Source organism: Tauraco erythrolophus, chromosome 8, assembly GCF_009769465.1.
Source record: "Tauraco erythrolophus isolate bTauEry1 chromosome 8, bTauEry1.pri, whole genome shotgun sequence".
NCBI classification, from domain to species: Eukaryota; Metazoa; Chordata; class Aves; order Musophagiformes; family Musophagidae; genus Tauraco; species Tauraco erythrolophus.
Genome location: NC_141472.1, coordinates 4,001,383 through 4,022,682, shown reverse-complemented (window position 1 = coordinate 4,022,682; position 21,300 = coordinate 4,001,383). Strand labels below are relative to the sequence as shown.

At 48.8% G+C, this 21,300-nt stretch overlaps 1 protein-coding gene across 3 annotated transcripts in view; it reads left to right on the top strand.

Annotated features, from left to right (window-relative positions):
• The first annotated feature begins 20,823 nt into the window (after positions 1–20,823).
• Positions 20,824–21,300, top strand: part of LRRFIP1 (LRR binding FLII interacting protein 1) — a 105,749-nt gene continuing 105,272 nt past the window's right edge. For 2 of the 3 annotated variants that reach the window (XM_086615747.1, XM_086615746.1), the window contains exon 1: positions 20,839–20,928. In XM_086615747.1, coding sequence (XP_086471873.1) covers positions 20,839–20,928 — 90 coding nt within the window. Of the gene's footprint in view, positions 20,929–21,300 lie in introns of all 3 variants that reach the window. The other variant, XM_086615748.1, reaches the window with a different exon arrangement.

The following is a 21,300-nucleotide window of genomic DNA, read 5'->3' as shown; positions in this document are numbered from 1 at the left end:
GGGAACTTTTTGTGCCAGCAAGCACCTATTAGGGACGGGGAGTTTTGCCAAAGCTCATTTGAAACAATTCCTTTTCCATGTTAAGAGGCAGAAGGTGACTCTCCCCTTCCACCCGAGGAGAACAGCAAGGAAGCAAAACAAGTGGCTTTGTTTTGATTCAATGGAAAATAGGATTTAGAGGAAACTGTTTTCTTTTTCCCTTTTTTTTTTTTTTTTTTTTGTTGAAAAAGGAATGTACAGAGTAAAACCCTGTGCTCGCTGGCTAAGGGACTGTCCTGGTTTCAGCTGGGACAGAGTTAGTGCTTCTGTTTAGCAGCTAGAAGAGCTCTGTGTTGAGACAAGGCACCAGCTTGGTCAAAAGCTATCTCAGCTGCCCCAGGGGTGGAAACAGCCCTACTATTGCCATGGACTGAACCAGACTCTAAGGACTGTGGTGGTTTAGGCTGGCCAGCAACTAAATGCCACACAGCCACTCACTCAGCCCCCCTCATCTCCAGGGGACAGGGAAGAGAATTAAAGGGGAAAAGGGAAAAAGACCCGTGGGTTGAAATAAGAACAACTTAATGCTAATAATATATGAATATATATACATATGTAATGATAATAACATATACAAACAAGTGATGTACAGTGTAACTGCTCTCCACCCGGTGACCAAGGCCCGGCCTGGACTAACAATCCCAAAACAGGTAAGCCCCAATACGCAATCCTGGATGAGTAAGAGGCCCAAAAAAAAAAAAAAAAGGCAAGAGAGACATAGCACTCAGAGTCTGAGAGTGAGAGCACCTGGAAGAGCAAAAGTTCTTCTTTCTGGTCAACCCTCCTCTATATACTGGGCGTGATGCCGCATGACATGGAATATTCCATTGGCCAATTTGGCCCTCAATCTTGAGTCTAAGTTCAAATCATAAGGGGAGATGTGAACACTTTGTCCCAGCCATGCTCCCACCTATCCTGTTGTGCTCCTGCACACCGGCAAGAACACAGGAAGCCGAAAAGTCCTTGAGGTCTCAGTGCCAACTATAAACACCAGTGTGCTATCAACATTCCTCTCATAGCACATGCCAGAGTAAAACCAAAACACAGAGCTGTTCTAGCTGCTAAAAAGAAGAACTAACTCTGTCCCAGCTGAAACCAGGACAAGGGACTATGGGGAAAAACCCTCCAGACATCTCATGTGGCTTGTAGTCACCCTTCTGCGGCTGCTCCCTGCACTGGGGAAGAGCCTGTTGGCGAGAACCAGCTTAGGGTTATGGTCAGCTCTGCAAACCCTGGATGCTGCTCCAGCAGGGTTATCTGTGCCTGCTCTGGGTGCAGATAAGGGTGCTGCTGCCTCACAGCAAACAGCATCCCTGTTCTTTCAGCCTGTGCTGTTAATGAAGTAGAAGCAGCTCGTTCTTCATTTGGAAACCTCCCTGGCTTCCCTCGGCTGGGACCGAAGGACTGAACATATCCAGGAGAAACATTTAAAGTGACTTTGCTGCAGATTTCTGAGAGTTAAACCCCAGCAGAGTGCACCTGCGTGCCAGAAAGCTCCTGTCGGCGTAACTAGAGTAAGTTTTGACTTATCCCACTGCAAACTCCAAACTCTGAAGGAGTCACTGATGCTTCTGTGCAAAACAGCATTAGCAAACTTTCCCACGCAGGTTTTGAAAGGCTGAGGTGTAACCTCAACTGGAACTGCTTAGGTGCTGGGTTCCAGAGTTTTTTAGTTTATCCCAGTAAAGAATAACTCAGTGGTTTAGGGAGCAGCCTGGTTGTTACGAGCGCTGTCCTCGTGCCTAAAGGCCACTTCGAGGGGCAGGGAGAACTGAACCTGCTCAGATTCAATATAAAGAGACAGAGATGAGTCTAGACAAGCATTTCTCTTCAATCAACTGTAAAAATCCTGTTGGTGGATTTAGTCTCCGGATACAGCTTAATATTCCGTGACAGCTGTGTCTAGCAGCGGATGCTCGGGGCAGGCTCGCCTGATCTTACACTTACCTAGAAGGTGAGTAGCGAAACGGCCGCGACGCGGATCATTTCTCACTTCCTAATGGAGGATTAAGCATCGCTGCACCCAGGAAATTGCGTTCTTGGCCAGACACCCCAGTCTTGATGTCTCCTCTCTCCTTCCCGTGGGCAATGGGTGGGTACGCGGAGGCAGCTCCGATCAGCGTGAACCAGTTTCCCCCTACGGAGCCCGCTGGTTTAATGTAAATCAACTTAAAGGTAATCGTTGTGCCAGGCACGGCAGCAGTGCCACATGAGTGATACTGCACTGACACCGCCTGCCCTCACTGTTTCCAAAAAGGAACCTGACAAATCTGTTTATGAGGGTGACTCAGCTGTTTATAATTAGCAGGGAAGTGGGCTTTATCTACGGAGCATCCTTTCAAACTCATGTTTTATGGGCGTAAACACTAGTAATAAAACCCAGAAACATGAGGTGGCAGAGTAGACATTTGTGGTGGAATACAACAGCAAGGGCTTGGCTTTCACCATGCAATAAATTGGTATCTCTGCAGCATTTTTAACCTGGAGAGGGGGGATCCTGCTCTATCTATTGTCAGGAGATAAGCATCTTATTTCCAAAGGAAAACAGTAAGAAAGGAAAAGAAATGCATACCTTTGGGAATGGAGCTACTGAGAAGTGTTATTATTTAACTTCCTGGGAAATTAATGTTTAAATCTAATGATGTCTAATTGATGGCTAAGTTTTTCTAAACCACAAGTGCTAAGAAGATCCTAAAACGTCTAAAGACATTTGCCGAGTTGCTGCAAGGGTGCAGCGGTGAACAAGGACCACAGTTAATCAGCTCCTTGGAAAAAAAAAAAACAGGACTTTGATGCTACCTGTTTAATTCTGCAGTATCTAGCCCCGCAATTTTTAGACACGACACTTTAAGTTCTTTCAGATTTAGATTCCCCCACCCCCCCTGCCCCAGATAGTGGGTCATGCACCTACCTCCCCCGTGAACTTCTGTTAGTATTCAGCTCAAAGCACTCCTCTGGTTTTGGGAGCCTCCTCCTACCTGCTAAAGCTCTCAAGAGTGCTGGTGCAGGAGCATGGCAGCTTGGAAAGTTGGCTTAAGCCAAGGTTACCAGGGGATACGAAAATCCCAACTACAAGGTCTTAACGCGTAAACATTGTTAGATTTACATAACGCCGATTCCTCAACGCAATCAGCCCTCCTCGAAGCTAAGGGGAACAGGATAAGGGTCATTAACTGCGCAGCCGGAGCGGGTTGAGGAAATAAGGCAGGAAATGGAGATCGCCCTCAGCTGTGGGTGAGACCAAGAGCTCTGCTAAGACCTTCGCAGCAGCTCTTCAGCTGCCCAAGAGGATGGGGCAGAGGGCTTCCTAAGTCTTCCTAAAATCTCCTCTCTTGAGCAAGGAGCTGCTGAGGATAGTGCTGCCCTCCCTGCTGGATGTCCCTTTGCGGCTGCGATCAGGGCTGCTTCCCGGTGGGAGGAGGAAAGTCCCGGGAGCTTGTCTGGGAAAGGCACCTTGGAGATGGTGGGTTGGGGCTGGGGACTGCCCTGTGGGGAACCCTGCAGCAAAGGATGCCTTTACCTTCCCGAAGCCTTGCTCTCCTCCCAGCACTCCGGTCCGTGGTGTCAGGGGTGGCGGGACGACAGCCCTGTCCGGCTGCCTGAGCCGCTCCGTGCCGGGACAGATAAAAGTGAAACCTCCTGGAGAGCGGTGTCAAAGGTGAGAAGAGACCGGAGATCAGTGAACCTTAGACCCGCCGGCGAGGCGGGACCACAGGGCTGTCGTCACGGGGAGCAGGGCCGGTGGCCGTGCCTCCCTCCTTCCCTGCTTCCCATGCTGGGGTTTGGTGCTGGGATAGATGGATAGATGGATGAACAGGTGGGTGGTTTTTTCCCCACGTCTTGGGGTCCGAGGCGAGCCCTGCTACCAGGGGCATGGGGAGTAAAGCAGCCTGCACCCCACCACGGGGATTTGAGGACCGGGAAGGGCTGGGTGCAGGATTGACCGGAGCCACGGCGTGTCAGGGATCTGGCCTTCTCTGGGTTTTTATAATATGGCAATTCCTGCTGACGCACGTTAGACCTGGCTTTGGTCTTGTGCCAGGGTATATGCTCGGATAGCTCCAGGATTGCCAAAGCCATTCGTTTTCAGGAGCGTGGCTGTTTTACCAGCTGGTGGGAGATGGCACACCCGCTTCTCTTGCAAAGTGCTTCAGAGCAAGACGAGCTGGGGAGGTGCAAAGCAAGCAAAAACTGAGCGTTTGGGCTTTTACTGCCTTTTAATTAAGATAATAGCTAGTTACCACGGGCAGCTGGGGCTTGGTGCTTTGGAGAAGGCTGCTCTTGTTAAAGCTCTATTATCTCGAGACAGAAGATCTGACAAAAATATAAAAAGACATTTTTTTGTATTTCTGTCACTCATCTTGTCATAGCATCTTTCCTTCAAGTAACAGCTCCTAAAGTCTGTTGTTTCACTTTCAGAAAACTTTAGAAAATCTAGTCCTAATAATAGTTATAGGGAGCAGGGTGAAAAGCAGGACTCCTACAAGCAAGCTCAGAAAAATGTCATCCCCATTTTGAAATGAAGAGTATGTCTTGTGACAGAGCATGGCCTGACTGCTGAGCCTCGATTACTTCCCATTTCTAAGCCAAAATGCCACGTACAGACGGCTGAGAGTTGCACAGATGTCATATGGGAGCGGTGCCTCCACCAAGCTGAATCACCATGAGAAGTTTTGGTCTGCAAGCCAAATGAGAGTGTTTCCCTTCGTTTGGGAATGTGTCCACACACAGATTTGCACCATCGCAGCAGAACTGGCTGGAGTATACCCATGTGTGCCTCCAGCCTGAGAGCAGATCTTACCCTGCAGCTTTTCTGCCAAAGGGATGGAAAGTGTTACCTTCCCAGGTCCCTTCCCATCAGCTCTGCAGAGGCTAGAACAGGAGTTGGGGATCCCTTGAAGATATTTCTAGCAACCCTATGAAAACCCAAACCATCTGAGGCTGGTATAATTTTTTCAGCGCAGAAGCAGTTTAGGTGCTCCCACCCCTCTCCCATAACTTGTTTCAACAAGGCTGTGCCGTGAAACGAGCTGACTTAAAGCCTTATTTTCTTCCAAGGCTTCGGTAGACAGTTGTTAAGTGGGAGTTTCCGTGTGACCAGCCATGTTGGCATAGTGGAGGGGTTGAAGGGTGTTTCAGAGTTTGGGAAGGGTTTGGGGCATGAATATCTTAGGCTAGGATTGCTGCAGGACACTTCCCATCATGAACGTAAACCTGGTAGCTCTGACAAAGCCTGCTTGTACCAGTACGTTTAGGATGCTTATTGGGCCAGGGAATGCAGATGACCATCAAAATTAATTCTCATTTTAGAGGTAGGTACCCCATCTGCAAGGATCTCGTGCTTGTAATGCTGTTTGAGTGTCTGGCTCGCAGCAGTGAGCGATGCTGAAAGCCAGTCTGCTCCGGTTTACCCACTGCTTTGGACCTGGTAACATCATGCACCTAAACTAAGCACCTAATTGTTAGTAGAAAATGAGGTTCTCAGTCTTGGTTGGGAGGCTTTGAAGCCTTCTGAAAGGATTGCTTTGTAGCTGCTGAAAATTTCATTTCCAGTTTGCACTGCTGCAATAAGTATCTGTCTCTTGCTGTTATTTTCATACCCATCTCATCTGCCCGAGCAGATGTTACATCTCAGATGCCTTTATTAAGGACTTTTATAAAAGAAAATGGTGTAAATGAGATGCCCGCACAAAGTGCTATGGCCTGGCTGGTGTAAATGCCCCTGAGTCCTCCGGAACCCAGGCGAGCGTGTCCTTTGCGTGGGCTGGGACATCTGCCTCCTGGACGGGCCCTTCTCCGGCTCCTGGTGAGCCAGGTCCCACTAGAGGGCACAGCTCATCTAGGAGTTAAGGCACCGGGGCTGTTCTGAGCTGCACAACCAAATAGACACCATCCAAGGAGGGTGATGAGAGAGATGACTGAGGTCTTCTGCCAGAATTGCATCTGGACAAACAGCTTTTCTTCGGGTGGGCTCTGTTCTTCTGGATGTGAACCTTTGTGATAAGCACCGGTGCAGTGTCAGGGAGTCAGAGCTTTTTCGCACGGTATCTTGGTCCGCTTGCCTGCTTCTTGAGCATGCAAATATCTTGCTGTCCTGGATGCTCAGGATCAGATCTCCTTCAGCAGCAAGCGGTTTGCAAATGCAGGCCATGACTGCATCTAAATTGGATGGGCAAGGCGCCAGGAGCGACCTGCACAAAGCTAGGGATGCACCTTGCTCGGTTGTGCTGGTGCAGTGAATGGGTCCTTGCCTGAAATAAACTTTACTAGTGAAAAATGGGGAAAGGTTAGGGATTGCATTTAATTTTATGCTTGCCTGACGCATTACGCCACAAGAATTTGCAGGACAGGTCTGGCCGCAGGGGTGGTCTGGATCAAATACTCAAGCCCAGCAACTTGGAGCCCCCTTGTAGACCTTCCCCCACTGCTCCACCTCAGCCTTTTCCTTTGATTTTTAACTGTGAAGGAAATGGTGATGTTTCAGCAGTGCACAGGAATGCCAGAACAGGTCAAAATAAAACTCCAAGAGCAAACATGCAAGGATAATTCCAATAATCTCATATTTCTGGCTCTGCCTGCTGTGTAATGGAAAAGGCAGCAGGGTCCAGTAATAGGGATACTGAGCTGAAAACAGACTAAAACCTCAGCTTTGCCACTTGTCTGCCATCTGCCAGTGGGAAGAGTTATTTTGTCTCCCCCAATTTGTTTCTCCTGCTCCCCTTGGCTTGTCCACTCGCTTTACGTGTGCTCCCCAGTGTGCTCTGTGCAGGCAGCCCAGTACAGGAGGTCTGATCTCCGTCAAGGCTCCCACACTGCTGAACCAGCACTAAGACCTTGTTGTATCGCTCAGAAATTAACTGCTTAGCCTCAGCCTTAGCATTTTTGGATCCCTGAATACCACAAAGTTGTTCCTGAGGGGTCAGTTTTCATTCTAAATGCTCCCATTTCTTCTTCTTTAGTGTGTCTTGAGTTCTGCTGTGGTCTTGGCGGCCCTGCTCAGCTGAGCACTGTTTGTGCCGCTTGCTTGGGCACCTCCAGGCTCTTCTTTTCCGCTCGCATCACAGCATCGCTGCACCGTTTCACACGGGGACAGGTGGCTGTGACCTCATTCCTGAATTCGGCTGGTCTGACAAGGAACATCCACAGATCCCTGAGCGTGTTTCAGCTGCCCAGATTAGACAGTGAGCACTGCTGTCTGCTTTGCCTCTTGCTCTCTGAAGAAAAAGTCTGAAAGCACAAATGGCTTTTAGGGTTTTTTTTTTTTGGTCCTGCTGCTGCTGGGGGATGTGGAGGAGCAGAAAAAAATTGTGTTATTTATACTGGAAGGGCTTTGTGAAACTTTTCTGGCCTAAACCACAGAGCTGGGGTTTGCTAAAGCTGCTTTGAAGTTACACCTGTACAGACTGAAGCTGCTGCAACAGGGATAGAGAAGTATGAGCTCACTAGATATGGTGGCCTGGAAATCCTAGTTTGATTTTCATAGATTCATAGATTTCTAGGTTGGAAAAGACCTTAGAGATCATCAAGTCCAACCACCCCTAATCCCCCATTAAACCATATCCCTAAGTAGTTCATCCACCCTTTTCTTAAACACATTCAGGGATGAGGACTCAACCACCTCCCTGGGCAGCCTAAAAGAAAGGCTTTTTAAAAGAAAGGCTTTTTTTAAAAGAAATTTTCCAGAAAGCCATGTATGTGCATATGTACACAGGCATTTTAGAAAGTATGGGGTGCGTCTTTGATAGCATCTGAATCCTGTTCTCCTGTGCTGTGGTCTGGTGGCTTTAGGGCTCTGGGCTGTGCTGAAAGCCCACAGTGGCCACAGGCCACTGCTGACCTGATGTAAAGCCTCTGCTGCTGCAAACTGCTCTATATGTAGTCTCTGAGGGGCTGCTTCTGCATCGCCAGGCTTTCCGAGAGCGTTGCCGGCTGTCTTGATGCTGTTGCAAAGCCAACCCTGTGTCTATTGTGAGCTCTGGTTAGCTGGACAGAAGTGAAGTTATGGCCAGATTTAGACAGCTGGTGATGGGCACGCAGAGCCCAGAATTAATGGTCATGGAAATGTGGCTTTCGTTATGACCTTGCCTGAGTGATTTGGGCTCCTGGACCAGCTGTAGGACAGACAACTTGTCTCTCCGCACCGCCAGCTTCAAAGGAACCAGTCACTTGGGTGCAAGTATATATAGCCTGCGCTGCTTTTGGGATGTACCTATTTTGGTTTAGTTGGTATTGTTGTGCTGAAATGCTGAGTGTTGGTCTGGGGAGCCCCCAGCCTGCTTTGAGAGAGGTGGGCATGCTGTCTCTTGCTGAGCAAGCCAGCCCATCCCTCGTCAGCAGCCCGCAGATACAGAGCCTCAGAAACAAGCCAGGGCTCTTCTATTTTTAAAAGCCTTTATGTTTCAAGAAGCAACATCTGAAACCATGGTAAGCAAAATGAATTCAAAACAATTGGTCCATCCAGAGGTCACAACAAATTATGTTCTCAAAACTGTTCACCATACCTGTGCTGTTAAATGTGTAATCCCACGTTTGCATGATGGTTCTGATAGAAAACATGGGTAAGAAGTTAATCACAGAGGCCTGACTTGGAATGAAAATGCTTTTTCTCAGCATCCTGGTCTTTGCTGTTTCTTCTTTTCTGTGCCTGCAGTAATGTCATGAATGGGTGCAACAACATGAGCTAGAGTTCAGCTCCCGAAGCCCGACTGAAGAGCCAGGGTAGCCCGCTCGTGATCATGCAGACAAGGTTTGTCACCGCTGCAATGGAGCCTGGAAAGATCATTTTGTCAGTTTTGAGAAGAGGAAAGGCTGTGCCTTCATTAATGAAAAAAGCTTGGGCTCCTCACCATAGCGCTGGTAGAGAGTTAAATATTTTGAGGACTGGTGGAGTTGTAATGATGAACAGATCATTTGCACTGAGGCTCGAAACCGAGCCTGCCGTGAACCGCTTCAGGCTTCTAAAATGCTCCTCTTCCTGTATTAATTATTAATATCGCTAAAGCACTCCAGAGATTGGCTCGAAAACATTAAACAATCTTAATATTAATGACTCCCAGATGATAAATGATGGTGAACATTAGCATGTGTTAAAGACCGAGGAGGGAAAATAACTACTGACTACAATAAACATTTTAAGCACAGTGGGATTAAATTACAAAGAGAACACAAGTGGGAACAGCAAGGAAGGCTTTCCTACAGCATCACCCACTACCCGTCTGCAGAGACAGGTAATATTTTTTACACCTTTGAAATGACACTTGACAGCACAGGGATGTGCTGAGGTGGGAAACATCTCCAAACATCTCCTTGCTCTTGAGAGGAGCCATGCTCCGGCTACAGACTGTTGCAGGCAGCTGCCTGCCCACGCCGGTTACCTGCCAGTCACAATCCCTTGCAATTTATAGAGGATTTCTCAAAACTCGTTGAAGAGTTGCTGTGAACAGCCCCTGCTGAAGGTGCTGAAAGTGGAGTGGAAAGAGATACAAAAAGTAGTCAGTGTTCCCTGCTAGTGCATGCAGCAGTTCTTGCCATATGACTAATGAGGAGATTCCAGCTTTTGTGAAAGGTGCATGTGGCTTTCTCCAGTAAAAACTTAACGCATTGAACCTTTTGCTTATCCCAAATTCCACGTTCTCTTTTACTCAGCAGATCGTGGCCAGGAGGACCCCCCCCTCGGCAAGTGCAGCCCACCTTGCCAAGGGAGCTGCGATGCAGAGACCTTTGGCTCTAGCTTGGGTACCTGACTTCAGAGGGAGAGCTGGTCCTGAAGGGTGTGAAAACAAAGGGAACAGTTCTGGGAAATCAGAGACATCATTATCTAACAAGGTGCAGGTTTCGCAGCATTTTACATGATTAAAGCACTTAAGTGCTCTCTTCCACGTGCACGGTCGAGTGCCTACCATGAGCTCCACATGCTGCTTTTTAGCCAGCGGGGATATCACGTTTGAGATGGACCTTGACCTCTCCGATAAACTTGGTGGCAACTCGCCAGCTGGCTGAAGCTATCAATCTGGGACGGGTGCACGCTTACAGGCTGATCACACATGTTCCCTTAGGAAACTAGGCTAAAAATGGCTGTAGGCGGTACCTTTCCACGCAAAGGGCCATAGAGGAGCTCACTGACAGCCAAAAGTTGCTCCCAGCTCCGTAATCTCTCCCAGAAGTGTTTCATCTGTCTGTGTTTGTGAGACACTTGCAACGAACACAACTGAAAACGGTTTGCCGGTGCCTGGAAAGAGAAATATTTAAGTAGTGCTGCTCAGCACAGACTTGGAAAGCTCGTGTGGGTGGGAATATCATTTTGTTTTCCCTGAAGTCCCCACCCAGCTTTTGGATGTACAGCACAGACATGTTCATAGGGCATTTTATGATGGGTTTTGCCTCTCCATGCTTTGCAGCAGGCCGGTGGCCGCATCGTAGCCTTGCTTTTTTCAGGTCACCTCTAAATGTTTAGCTGGTTTGCAGCAGGTTTTCAGTCTCATGCACTGGGTGTTACAGGCATGGTCTGTAAAGGCACAAGAAGAGAAATTATTTCATCAGTATGAGCCTGAGCAACCTCGTTTAGCACCAGCCACTGCTGGAAGAGGAGTAAAGCAGTGAGCGTTAAGCAGAGGTGAAATAAGTCATCTGTTGCCAATAAATTAGGAAGGAACAAAGATGCCTCAGAGGGGAACCATTATCTGTTGTTACCTAGAGCAACTCCTTTTATAATTGAAAAATGTATTAAAAATTATTTTGGGAATTTCTAATTAGTTGAGTTGAGCCACTAATGCACTCAGGATGTTTCAGAAACTTAAACTATTAACTGCCCCAAAAGAAGCGACCACGGAGACGTGTCTTTCCTGCCTTCCCCCTCTGCCACCATAGCTACAAGGTCAGGGAGGATGAAAACTTCTGTAGAAACTGAGGTTGGGCAACAAAGACGGTGTCTGTTGATTCCTGGGGAGATGTCTCTTCCTAACAGAGCCCAGCCCTACATGGCTTAAGGCTGGAAACCCTGCAATAAGTAGCTACACATATGGAGTAGCTGTCCTTAGGGAAATGCACAGCTAGGAAAGGCAGAAGGTGAAAGAAAGGAAAAGCAAAGACTTGTGGCTGAGGCCATTCTGTTCCTGCATCTGGCGTCTGTTTCCAGCCTGGTCCATCACGAGCCATTCAACTGGCTCTGGAAGGTGGTGGGTTCTAGGTGCACGCACACATTTTGCTTTCTGTCCAGTTTGGGGTATGCAGTGCTTTATTTTTTTATTTATTTTTACATGCTGCTGAAACGAGAGGGTTCTGTGGCAACTGGTTGTGTTCGGGGAAAACAAAAATCTTCTTTTAATTGTTTCTAGGATTGGATGGAAGACTAAACACTGGTGAATTTGATGCTTGCCTGACTGTTTTGGCTCTTTGTTGATGGAGAACAGAGGAGCCGATTCCCTCTCATCCCTACAGGGAAGGATCAGAAGAGTTTTAGCGTTGTGATAATTAACACTGTGGAAAAGCCTACAGGAAATTTGCAGGGCACGGTAACTGCTCCAGGGCTGGGATGGGGTGCAGCAACTAACGGATGAATCGGCTTGGGGGTGCAGGGAGAGGCAGAGGGCAGGGAAAGCACGCCGGGCAGATGAGTCAGTCCCACATGCCATTCATCAGTCACTGCGCACGGAAAAACAGGAATGCTGGAGATGCCAGAAAAATGTGTTATGACTTAAAATCAGATGCACTAACTCTAACACACTGTAACATCTGAAGCGTTCTGTCTCCGTTTCCTCTAATGTTTTGTTACCAGTATCTTCTTTCACTTCCCAGTTTAGGCAAACGTCTTTATTTCAGGAAACTATAATGACCTGCCTTCCTGCCCTACTAGTGATTATCACAGCTGGAATCCGAAATCCTTTAGCACCAGCATGGCTTATTTTAGGTAAGCCAGGAATTGTTAGCTGACACCGCCGGACTGCTGCTGCTCGGTGTAGGTGGGTGACCTGAGAGGTGACAGGAGGAGGGGTGGTGATGCACAGCTTCAGTTCATAGTGCAGAACCATGAAATATCAGGCACAGGGGCTCTTCTGTCTGATGTTAAGTGGTTGGAATCGTTCCCTGAGAAGAGACACGGCAATTTTTCACTTTGCTATAAGACAAGTAAGTGGAAAATACCTCCTCCCTGACAAGGGTGAAAGATAGAATCATAGAATGGTTTGGGTTGGAAGGGACCTTAAAGATCATTTAGTTCCAACCCCGCTGCCATGGGCAGGGACACCCTCCACTACACCAGGTTGCCCAAAGCCTCATCCAACCTGGCCTTGAACACTGCCAGGGATGGGGCAGCCACAGCTTCTCTGGGCAACCTGTTCCAGTGCCTCACCACCTTCAGAATGAAAAATTTCTTCCTTATATCTAATCAAAATCTCCCTCTTTCAGTTTGAATCCATTGCCCCTTGTCCTATCACTACACGTCCTTGTAAAAAGTCCCTCTCCAGCTTTCCTGTAGGCCCCCTTTAGGTACTGGATGGTTAGAAGCAGAGCACGGTTAAGTTCTGCTGTGTTTGAGAAAAGGGATGTTTTGCCTCTGAATTGTGCTTTGGATGAATCTGGATAGATTTCCACAGGGACAACAAACAGCACCTCCTTCCCCCTCTTCCACTCCAGCTGAGAGAATTTAACTGTGATGCGGTTTCACATCGGCTTTTCCAAAATGATGTTCACATGCCATTTCACAGAACAGCATGACTAATTAGTGCAAGCGCTTGATCTGCTACAAGCAATTGGTCGCTTTTAGACCGTGTGCTGTGGCTATGTTTTACTGCAGTCCAAAACAACTGGAGTTTAAGAAAACCTGGAGGGCCTGATTGGAAAATGTGGCTCAGCGTAGCTCCGCAGCATTCAGGACGACGGGAGTGGATGAGGCCACACAGCACGGAGCAGACAAACCAGGGGGAAAACCAAATAAGCAGGCAGCATCAAGCAAAGCCACGTGATTCCACACTCTCGTGTCTCCGCGCTGCCGGCGAGGCGAGGACACCGCCACAATGGCAGGAGGAACGCTTTGATATATTAATCCCAAAGTGATGCAGAGCCAGTTCCTCAGCTGCTTCAGCTGATGTAATGCATTGTTTTCGCCGAAGCCATCCTGATTTCGTCTCGCTGAAGGGCTAAGTAGCTCAGACTATTTTTGTTGGACAGATGTTGAGGCTGTATTCCCAAATTCAATCTGCGTATTGACCTCTTGCCTGCCTTCCGCGCAGGCTCTGGGAAGAAAAGGCAGGGTGTATGCAGGTCTTGGCACTGCAATATCCAAGCGTCCCACGGTCTAGAATAGATTTTATCCCCAGAACACTTGAGGTAGGAAACGGTGAGTGGTTTTAGGCGAGGTGGAAGAGATGTATGATGTATTTTTAGAAGGCTCTTCTGAAAACGGCCCGGGGCTCTCTTAAAACTTCGCTTTTTTTCACACAGCGAAGCCAAAGGAGGAGAAACAGCCAGATTTTGCAGCTCGCCTGCGGTGCCGTGGCAGGCTGGGAATAGCAGATGGGAGCACAGGTAGCAAATGGCAGACCATAACTGGCCATCTCTGGGAGCCAGGCATGGCAATCGGATGCTGTTCAGCAGCCTGGGATAGGTTTGGCCAACTGCAACCTCTCTTGCCTCATGTTGAAACGTTCCGAGCCGTGGCGTGCCTGCTGCTAATTAGATTAGTTCCACAGAGGCTGCGTTGAGCGAGTTCCCATTTTGAGCCCCAGAAGGGCAGTTTTCGGTGAGCTCGGTGACACTTTGCAAACTGCAGGTAAAGTCCCTGCTTGGCACGATAATAGAACACTGGAACAGGTTGTTAGAACACTGGAACAGGTTGCCCAGAGAGGTGGTGGATGCTCCATCCCTGGAGTCGTTCAAGGCCAGGTTGGACGAGGCCCTGAGCAACCTGATCTAGTTGGAGATATCCCTGTTCCTTGCAGGGGGGTTGGACTAGATGACCTTTGAAAGTCCCTTCCAGCCCTAACCATTCTATGATTCTATGATTCTAATGGAGAGCTTGTACGTGTTGGTCTGGGTGAAGGCTGGCTTATGTCCTCCGAACAGGAGCATCAGTGGGGCCAGAACAACCTCTCTGGGGCTGTTGCGGTGTCAGCTGTGATGGATATTCATGTCCCAAATTTAGTGGCAGGGCAGAGAGCCCGCAGAGTGCTCGTTAAGGCAGACAGACTCTCAGTATAGTGCTTACCACGGACTTAACGTACTTCATCCCAGCTACTCAAAAACTGCATTTGGATGCATGTCCAGAAGTTCCATGAGAAATCTCTGATTTCCAGACTACAGTTATAGATGGCCTGTTTAGCTGTATGTTTTTGTGCAAAGTTGGCCCTTTAAGCTTTACTTAGCATCATCCCCACTCCTTTTCTCCAAAATAGTTTCTAGAGAAGTGATGCAGTTGTTCTGCCTTTGGCTAGACAAGCCAACCCCTTCTCACCTCAGGAAAGGTCCTCCTGCTGCTTATCCTAGGAGCTTTTCTCTCCACAGCTATGCAAGTTCACATTGTTCTTAACATGGAAAAGCAGACTTGTAGGCACTGTTTTAGGTAAGGATGTTTGTGGAATGATACAAATATTTGCACTGGTAGACCCTTACATGAAGTGCTCTAACATTAAATATAATTCTTTGGTATTTGTGTTGCGATGGTGGCACACAACCAACCTGTGACCAGTTTATAACCCGGGAACTTCCTCCTCTTCCCTCATTTACAGTGGATGAGATCATGAATTTAGTCCTTGACATGACATTTGCTGTCTGCTTGATTTCATTCCGCTTGTTTCTCAAGTCCTTAACCTCTTCCCATTCCTGTATGACTTTATCTTCCTTTTTTGGTGATGCTCCATAACACCGTCTCATCAGCGTATTTCATTAGTACTGTCCTACTTGTGTCAGGGAGCTAATGAAAATACTAAATGAAATCAACCCCGAGGTTAACCTTTGAAAAACTTCCTCCAAAGGAAGATTCTTCCTGAACCTTGAAAGGGATCCAATGCTGAGACCTCAAGATCCCTAAAGTGGCATCTTCAATGACCTGTGAAAAATTTACAGATGAAAAACTATCTCTCACGACATGCCAAGGTGACTAGAGGAGGCCAGTAAGTGGTTGAGGGGCTTTGGCAAGACGAAGACAAGAAGTAAGCCCTCTTGAGAAAAAATCACATCTTTGTAATAGCAAGTTAAGTTGCTTTTGGTAAAAAGGGAACAAGATAATCGTCTGCTGCTGTTGTGGGATATAATTTTTTTCCAGTTCTCCTAAAGCTTGGCTTGGAAGCCCACCACTTTATGGACTGTATTCTCCTTGGTCAACCCAAGCTCACAGATCTCTTTCCTGGACTACCTGGGAAGGCAGTTACCAGTTGTGGCTTTGCTGTCATGAGTCGCTGTGTAACCACAAGCCCCAGGCTACAGCAGCTAAGCAAGGTTCCCAGAGTGCCAGAGCTCTGCTGATGCAAATAGTGACTCTGCTGACCTGAAGAGATGGCTCAACAGTAATGAATCTCATCTGCACAAAGCCCGTATGGACACTACCAGTCTCCTGAGCCCTGTCTTGACACTGCTTAAATGTGGCAACGACATCTGAAAGCTTTTCCCAGGAGGTCTGCTTTGCTGAGGAGGATCATCCTGGGCTCCTTAGGAGGTGTAATAAAGTACAAGCCCTTCAGTTGCACCAGTGTTGTTTTTTCCTGTGGTATTTCAGTGCCAGCACATACTTGTCTGTGATGTAATTCTTTTCCATTAATAAATCCATAGACCCTGCTGGATACCGCTGCCGTTACGTTTGCAAAACACTACAATGTTAATGGAGCTCTGCTCATTTCGTGCATCTTGGCAATATGAAATACTGGCTTCCCAAGTGTAGGTAGTTCCAAGGTATTGAAGTGTTCCGCTCTCCTTGGAACAACAGACACCTTGTTAGATCTGTCAGACTTCACTTCTGCTTTGGTGGATGCTGTGATCTTACGGTGGAGCAGGGAGGTGCCCCTGTGTTTTCTTTTAACACCATCACTGCTGGATCCTCCTACCCCAGGCCTTGCTGCTAACAGAGACGTAATCATATTTTGCCGCGCAGAATAGTAAACCCATCCATTTTATTAGGTAAATGCAGTCTGTTGAGCACACCAGCAGCAGTTTTAACGGCTGACAGCTTGTCCCGATTCTCAAGAGGGAGGTTGCAAAAGATGGTTTGGTTTCAGATCAGCTCAGGGGGAAAATTGTATCTTTGGGGTGTGCTCTGCATGAAACCACCTCCTTGCGCACAGGATATTGGAGAATGAGCTACGCATCGCACGCTTAAAATAGGGCCCCTTAAATCTGGCACGGGATACTCAGTCTTGTCTGAGTATCATTAATCACAGTTGTGACTCTCAGACAAAATGAGCCTCCACTTCATGTTGCTTGTTAAAATAAGAAACGTACATTTCGGTTTTTCGTTTTCCGCTGCACTCGCTGCATCTCACAGCGTAGCCAAAACTAACGTGATCGAATCATTATTTCGTATTTATTTGGACAAATTCTGTACGTATAGTATTTTTATAACAAGATGGCTTATTTTGACTATATTATAAGAGAAAAATTACTACATGTGTCTGGAATGCAAGAAAAAAGAAGGATTTCACTGCAGCGCACATCACTGTGTGATTTGAAATCTGACTGCAGTCACCCAATAGCTTCCTCTCTTCCAATTTATCTGCTGCTTTTTTTAAAAAAAAAAAAATTTTCTTTCATTTCCTTCTTTCCTTCTTTCCTTCTTTCCTTTTTCTTTCTCTTTTTCTTTTTTCTTTTTCTTTCTTTTTTCTTTTCTTTTTCTTTTTTCTTTTTCTTTTCTTTTTCTTTTTCTTTTCTTTTTCTTTTTCTTTTTCTTTTTCTTTTTCTTTTTCTTTTCTTTTTCTTTTTTTCTTTTTCTTTCTTTTTTCTTTCTCTTTCTTTCTCTTTTCCTTTCTTTTTCTTTCTTTTCTTTCTTTTCTTTCTTTTCTTTATTTTATTTCTTTTTCTTTTTTTTTTCTTTTTCTTTCTGTCTTTCTCTCTTACAAAGCCCTCTCAGTAATAGGTTTTTGGACATAAACCTGTCTTGCACAAGCCTCAGTTTGGTTGTAAGGCCAAGCCTCTGTAAGGCTTTCAGCCAGAAAGGCAAACAGCACTAATGCAAATCTTACTGCACCGCTGAACGGGAAATTCCTTGCATGGATACAGTGATGCAGCTGCACAGGTGGCTGAAATCCCTGGGTAACACGGACCTAAAAATAAGGCACTGCCATACATCTTTAGCCAGAATTCCTTAAAGGGCAGAGGCAAATGCAAGGATAAGGGCTTAGGGAACAAGCATTCAGAGCCTGAGAGGGTGATATTGCTAAGCCAGGTCTTGGGGAGGTGAGGTTGCAGCTGAGGTGGCTGAAGAAAGGAAGCCTGTGGGATATCTAGGAAAGCCAGGCACATCAAGGCTGTGCCTCCGTAGCAGGGTCATAGCTCATTTTTGAGGCCCTTGCAGAGCCAGTGCTTTTTTTTTTTTCCACTTGTGTGGAGTCAGAGTAAAACTTGACGCCAAATCTCAGGATGTGACGCGCTTGGCTTTAATGCCCAAGTAAGGAGGGGAACTCACCTATCTGCTTCTGCTGACAAAATAATCATTCGTTTCTTGTAAAGATAAGTAGTCCCTGGTGTAAGAAGAAGCATCAATGCAATACCACCACCCAGTCATCAGAAGAGCCATGGTTCCCAAAACAGCTGTGACGTGAGCGGTGAGCGCACGCACAGCCCAAATGCTGTCTGAAAAACAAAAAGTGCTTGGCTGCTCAAGAAGTTTGTAGACATTGAATTAGAGCTGGAGTGATGGCAGTGTGAAGGAGAGAGTGGGCTTCGAGTTCCCTCTTGAAAGCATTGCTAAATGGGAGAAAACTGTTAAAAATGGAAGTGTTCCTGTTCAGGCTGCAGATTCCAGGACGGAGAGGAAGAGGCCTGCTTGGTGGGGTGACTGATCAGGAGGACATCATTAGGAGCTCTCAATTACTCATCTACTCTAAAGTCAACAGCTGCATCTCAAAGGTCTGTGCAATCTCTTGCCGAGTTCAGACGGCAGCGTTTCCCCATGCCATGCCGTGCTGTGCCGTGCCAGCACCGGTGCTGCAGAGGAGCAGAGGGCAATCGCATGGAGACAATCACTTCAGCACAGACACCAGCTATAAATAGGCACCTCGATGTCCCTCGTATAAAAAGCAACACGTGAGAATTAAATAGTTTCTGAAGAACAAGGACCAGCTTGGGGCTGACGGAGGGCACCTATACCGTCTCGGGGAAAGGGATTCTGCTAAAAATAGGGTGTTTTTTTGTTTCTTTTCCTGAAACAGCCACCAGTTGCTTTATTCTCTCGTACATACCTGTCGTGGTTTTAGGCTGATCCAGCAACTAAAACTCACACAGTCTCTCCTTCTCCAGTAAAGTGGAGAGGAGAAAAATATAATAAAGGGACTGAGGGATGAGACAAGAACAGAGGGAGCACCCACCAACCATGGTCCTGGGCAAAACAGACTGGGCTTTCTTAAAAGCAAAACAATTTATTGATGGTTACTTAAAAGGACAAAGGGAAACAAAACCGGTTACGTGAGAGGATAAAAAGAAACAAAGACAGATCTTAAAAACCAACACCTTCCTCCCCCCCACCCCACCCCCCCCAGCAGCACAGGGGGCAGGGACTGGGGGAGTGCAGGTCAGTTCATTCCGTGCTGTTACTGCTGCTTCTCTCTTAAAGGAGGAGGAGTCCTTACACCCTTTTCCCCTGCTCCAGTGGATCCTCTACTCACGAGGAAAAATCCACAAACCTCTCCAACGTGAGTCCAGCCCACAGGAAGCAATCCTTCCCCACAGATTGCCCCAGTGTGGGCTTTACCACAGTCTCGGATACTTAGGGAGCTTTAGCCACTCGCTCCGGCGTGGGTCGTCACACAGACTCCAGATGCCTCTCTGCCTTGTCGTGCATCCCAACACGACCATCCTCAGGCTCAGGCATCTTCTCCCCATGGGCTGTGAGTGGGTCTCCACTCCACCGAGGCCGTCCTGGTTGCAGGGGGGCCACCTGCCATCTCACCACCAGCTGCAGGGGAAGCTCAGCTCCGGCACATCTCCTCCTGCTCCATCCTCACTGACCTGCTGTCGATGCGGCTGTTTCTCTCAGATCTCAGTCCTCTCCAGGTGAACTCAGCCCAGTGGGCACCCTGGGAGTGGGGTGCCCCCGAGTTCCCCAGCCGGCTCCGCCGCCACCATTCTCCGTGGGCGGCGCCGGCCCGACGCAGGCAGCTGCCCGGCCGGGAGCCAGGGAGCGGGGGCAGTGCCCTCCTCCCTTCTCTGCTCGATCCTAGGCAAAGCACCTTTTCCGGTTCCTTTGTCCCGACTTAAATAGGGCAATTTGCAGAGGTGCTGATTGGCTCAAGCCTGAGGGGGATGGCAGTCCGATCTGGTGGCCAGAACCAGGTCTGACCCGGTTCCAAAACCAGGGAGGTCACAAGGAGCAAAGCCCCTCTCCTGCCACCAGAACCCCCACCCCCTCCACATCAAACCATGACAATACCCTCATGGGAAGCGATGATATATTAAACTGCTTGACACAGTTTTGAATTTGAGGGCGACCCAAACCTCGGTTGTGGTACATGCAAACCTCCAGGCAAACCTTGGGCTGGCCAGCGTTGCGTTTCACCTTCATCGAGTTTGAATCGCCGGTAAAATTAAGTCACGGAGATTAAACGCAGCGCGCTGGTCTTCGTCAGGGTTTCACCACCCTTCTTCTGTCATGGGTCCGCGTAACGCGTTCCGTGCTCTGAGCTGGAGTTAAGGAACAGTTAGGGAATTAATGTGTGAACTGAGGTGTGAGGGCTGCGGCAGGAATCCTGGAGAATACAGGCTCCTTGTCAATGTGAATTAATTAAGCACTGATGTATTTGACACTAATCACGTCCACTGTCACGTAACACGAAAATTAATGCCTGGAGGGATCTCACGGGGCTACGAGGGCAGGCGAGGGTGCAGGGCAAGAGGGGACAGGATTCTGTCCCGCTCCCCCGGTATTTGCGGCAGGGAAACCCCCCCCCGGTTCACAACCGGTGAGTTTTCCTCCATTGCAGGGAAATTTTCTTCGGTTTAGCGGACAAGAGGCCTCGAGAGGGGGGTTACGGGATGAGAATGACAGGACGAGAGGGATGGCCTCAAGTTGCGCCAGGGGAAATTTAGGTTAGATATCAGGAAAAATTTCTTTCCAGAGAGGGTTGTGAAGTATTGGAACAGGCTGCCCGGGGAGGTGGTGGAGTCCCCATCCCTGGAGGTGTTTAAAAACCGTGTGGATTTGGTGTTGAGCAATATGATTTAGGGACCCTGACAGTGCAGGGTGAATGGCTGGACTCGATCATCTTGAAGGTCTCTCCCAACCAGACGATTCTATGATTCTATGATTCTACGGGGAGGCTGGGACAGCCGGGGAGCCCGGGGCTGTGCCCGGCCGGGATCACGGGCGCGGCGGGGAAGGGGTCAGCTGTGAAGGGACGGATACGAGGGAAGCGGACCGCCCGCATCCCCCGTTCGGGAGGATGCCGAGGGGCGTGGGGCGGCGCCCGGCGCGTCCCCTCGGGGCGGGGGCGGCGGCGCATGCGCGCCACGGGGCGGGGTGGGGGGGGGCGGTGACGGCCGGGCGCTTCACGCCGGCGCCGGCGAGCGGGGGAGAAGGCGGCGGCGGCGGGGCGGTGGTGGCGGCCGGGAGGGAGGGAGGGAGGGCTGGGACCGGCGGGTCAGCGGCGGTGGAGCGGGTCCATCATGGGCACGCAGGGAGCCGGGCGAAAGCGGCTGCCGAACCGGGAGCGCCTGACGGCGGAGGACGATGCGCTCAACCAGATCGCCCGCGAGGTGAGCGGCGGGCGGCGACCTTCCTCCCCCCCCTCCCCGCGACTTCTTCCTCCCCTCCTCTTCCCCCCCTTTCCCTTCTCTGCCCCGTTCCCCCCTCCGTTCCCCCCGCCCCGGGCTCCCCCGGCCGCCGCGCACGCGCCCCCGGCGGCACCGGGCACGGCGGCGGTTCAAGGGCAGATTGATGAAAGGCGAAATAAAACAAAAAAAAAACAAAAAAAAATTCGCATTCGTCTCAACGGTGTCGGCCTCTTTTATGATGCGAGGGCATCACTTGAGTCTGAAGCGCTTAAGGTGGTTTTTTTTTTTTTTTTATCCGTGGGGAAAAGGTGCCAGCCCGGGCGGGGGTCCCTCCTGCTCCAGCCCCTCGGTGGG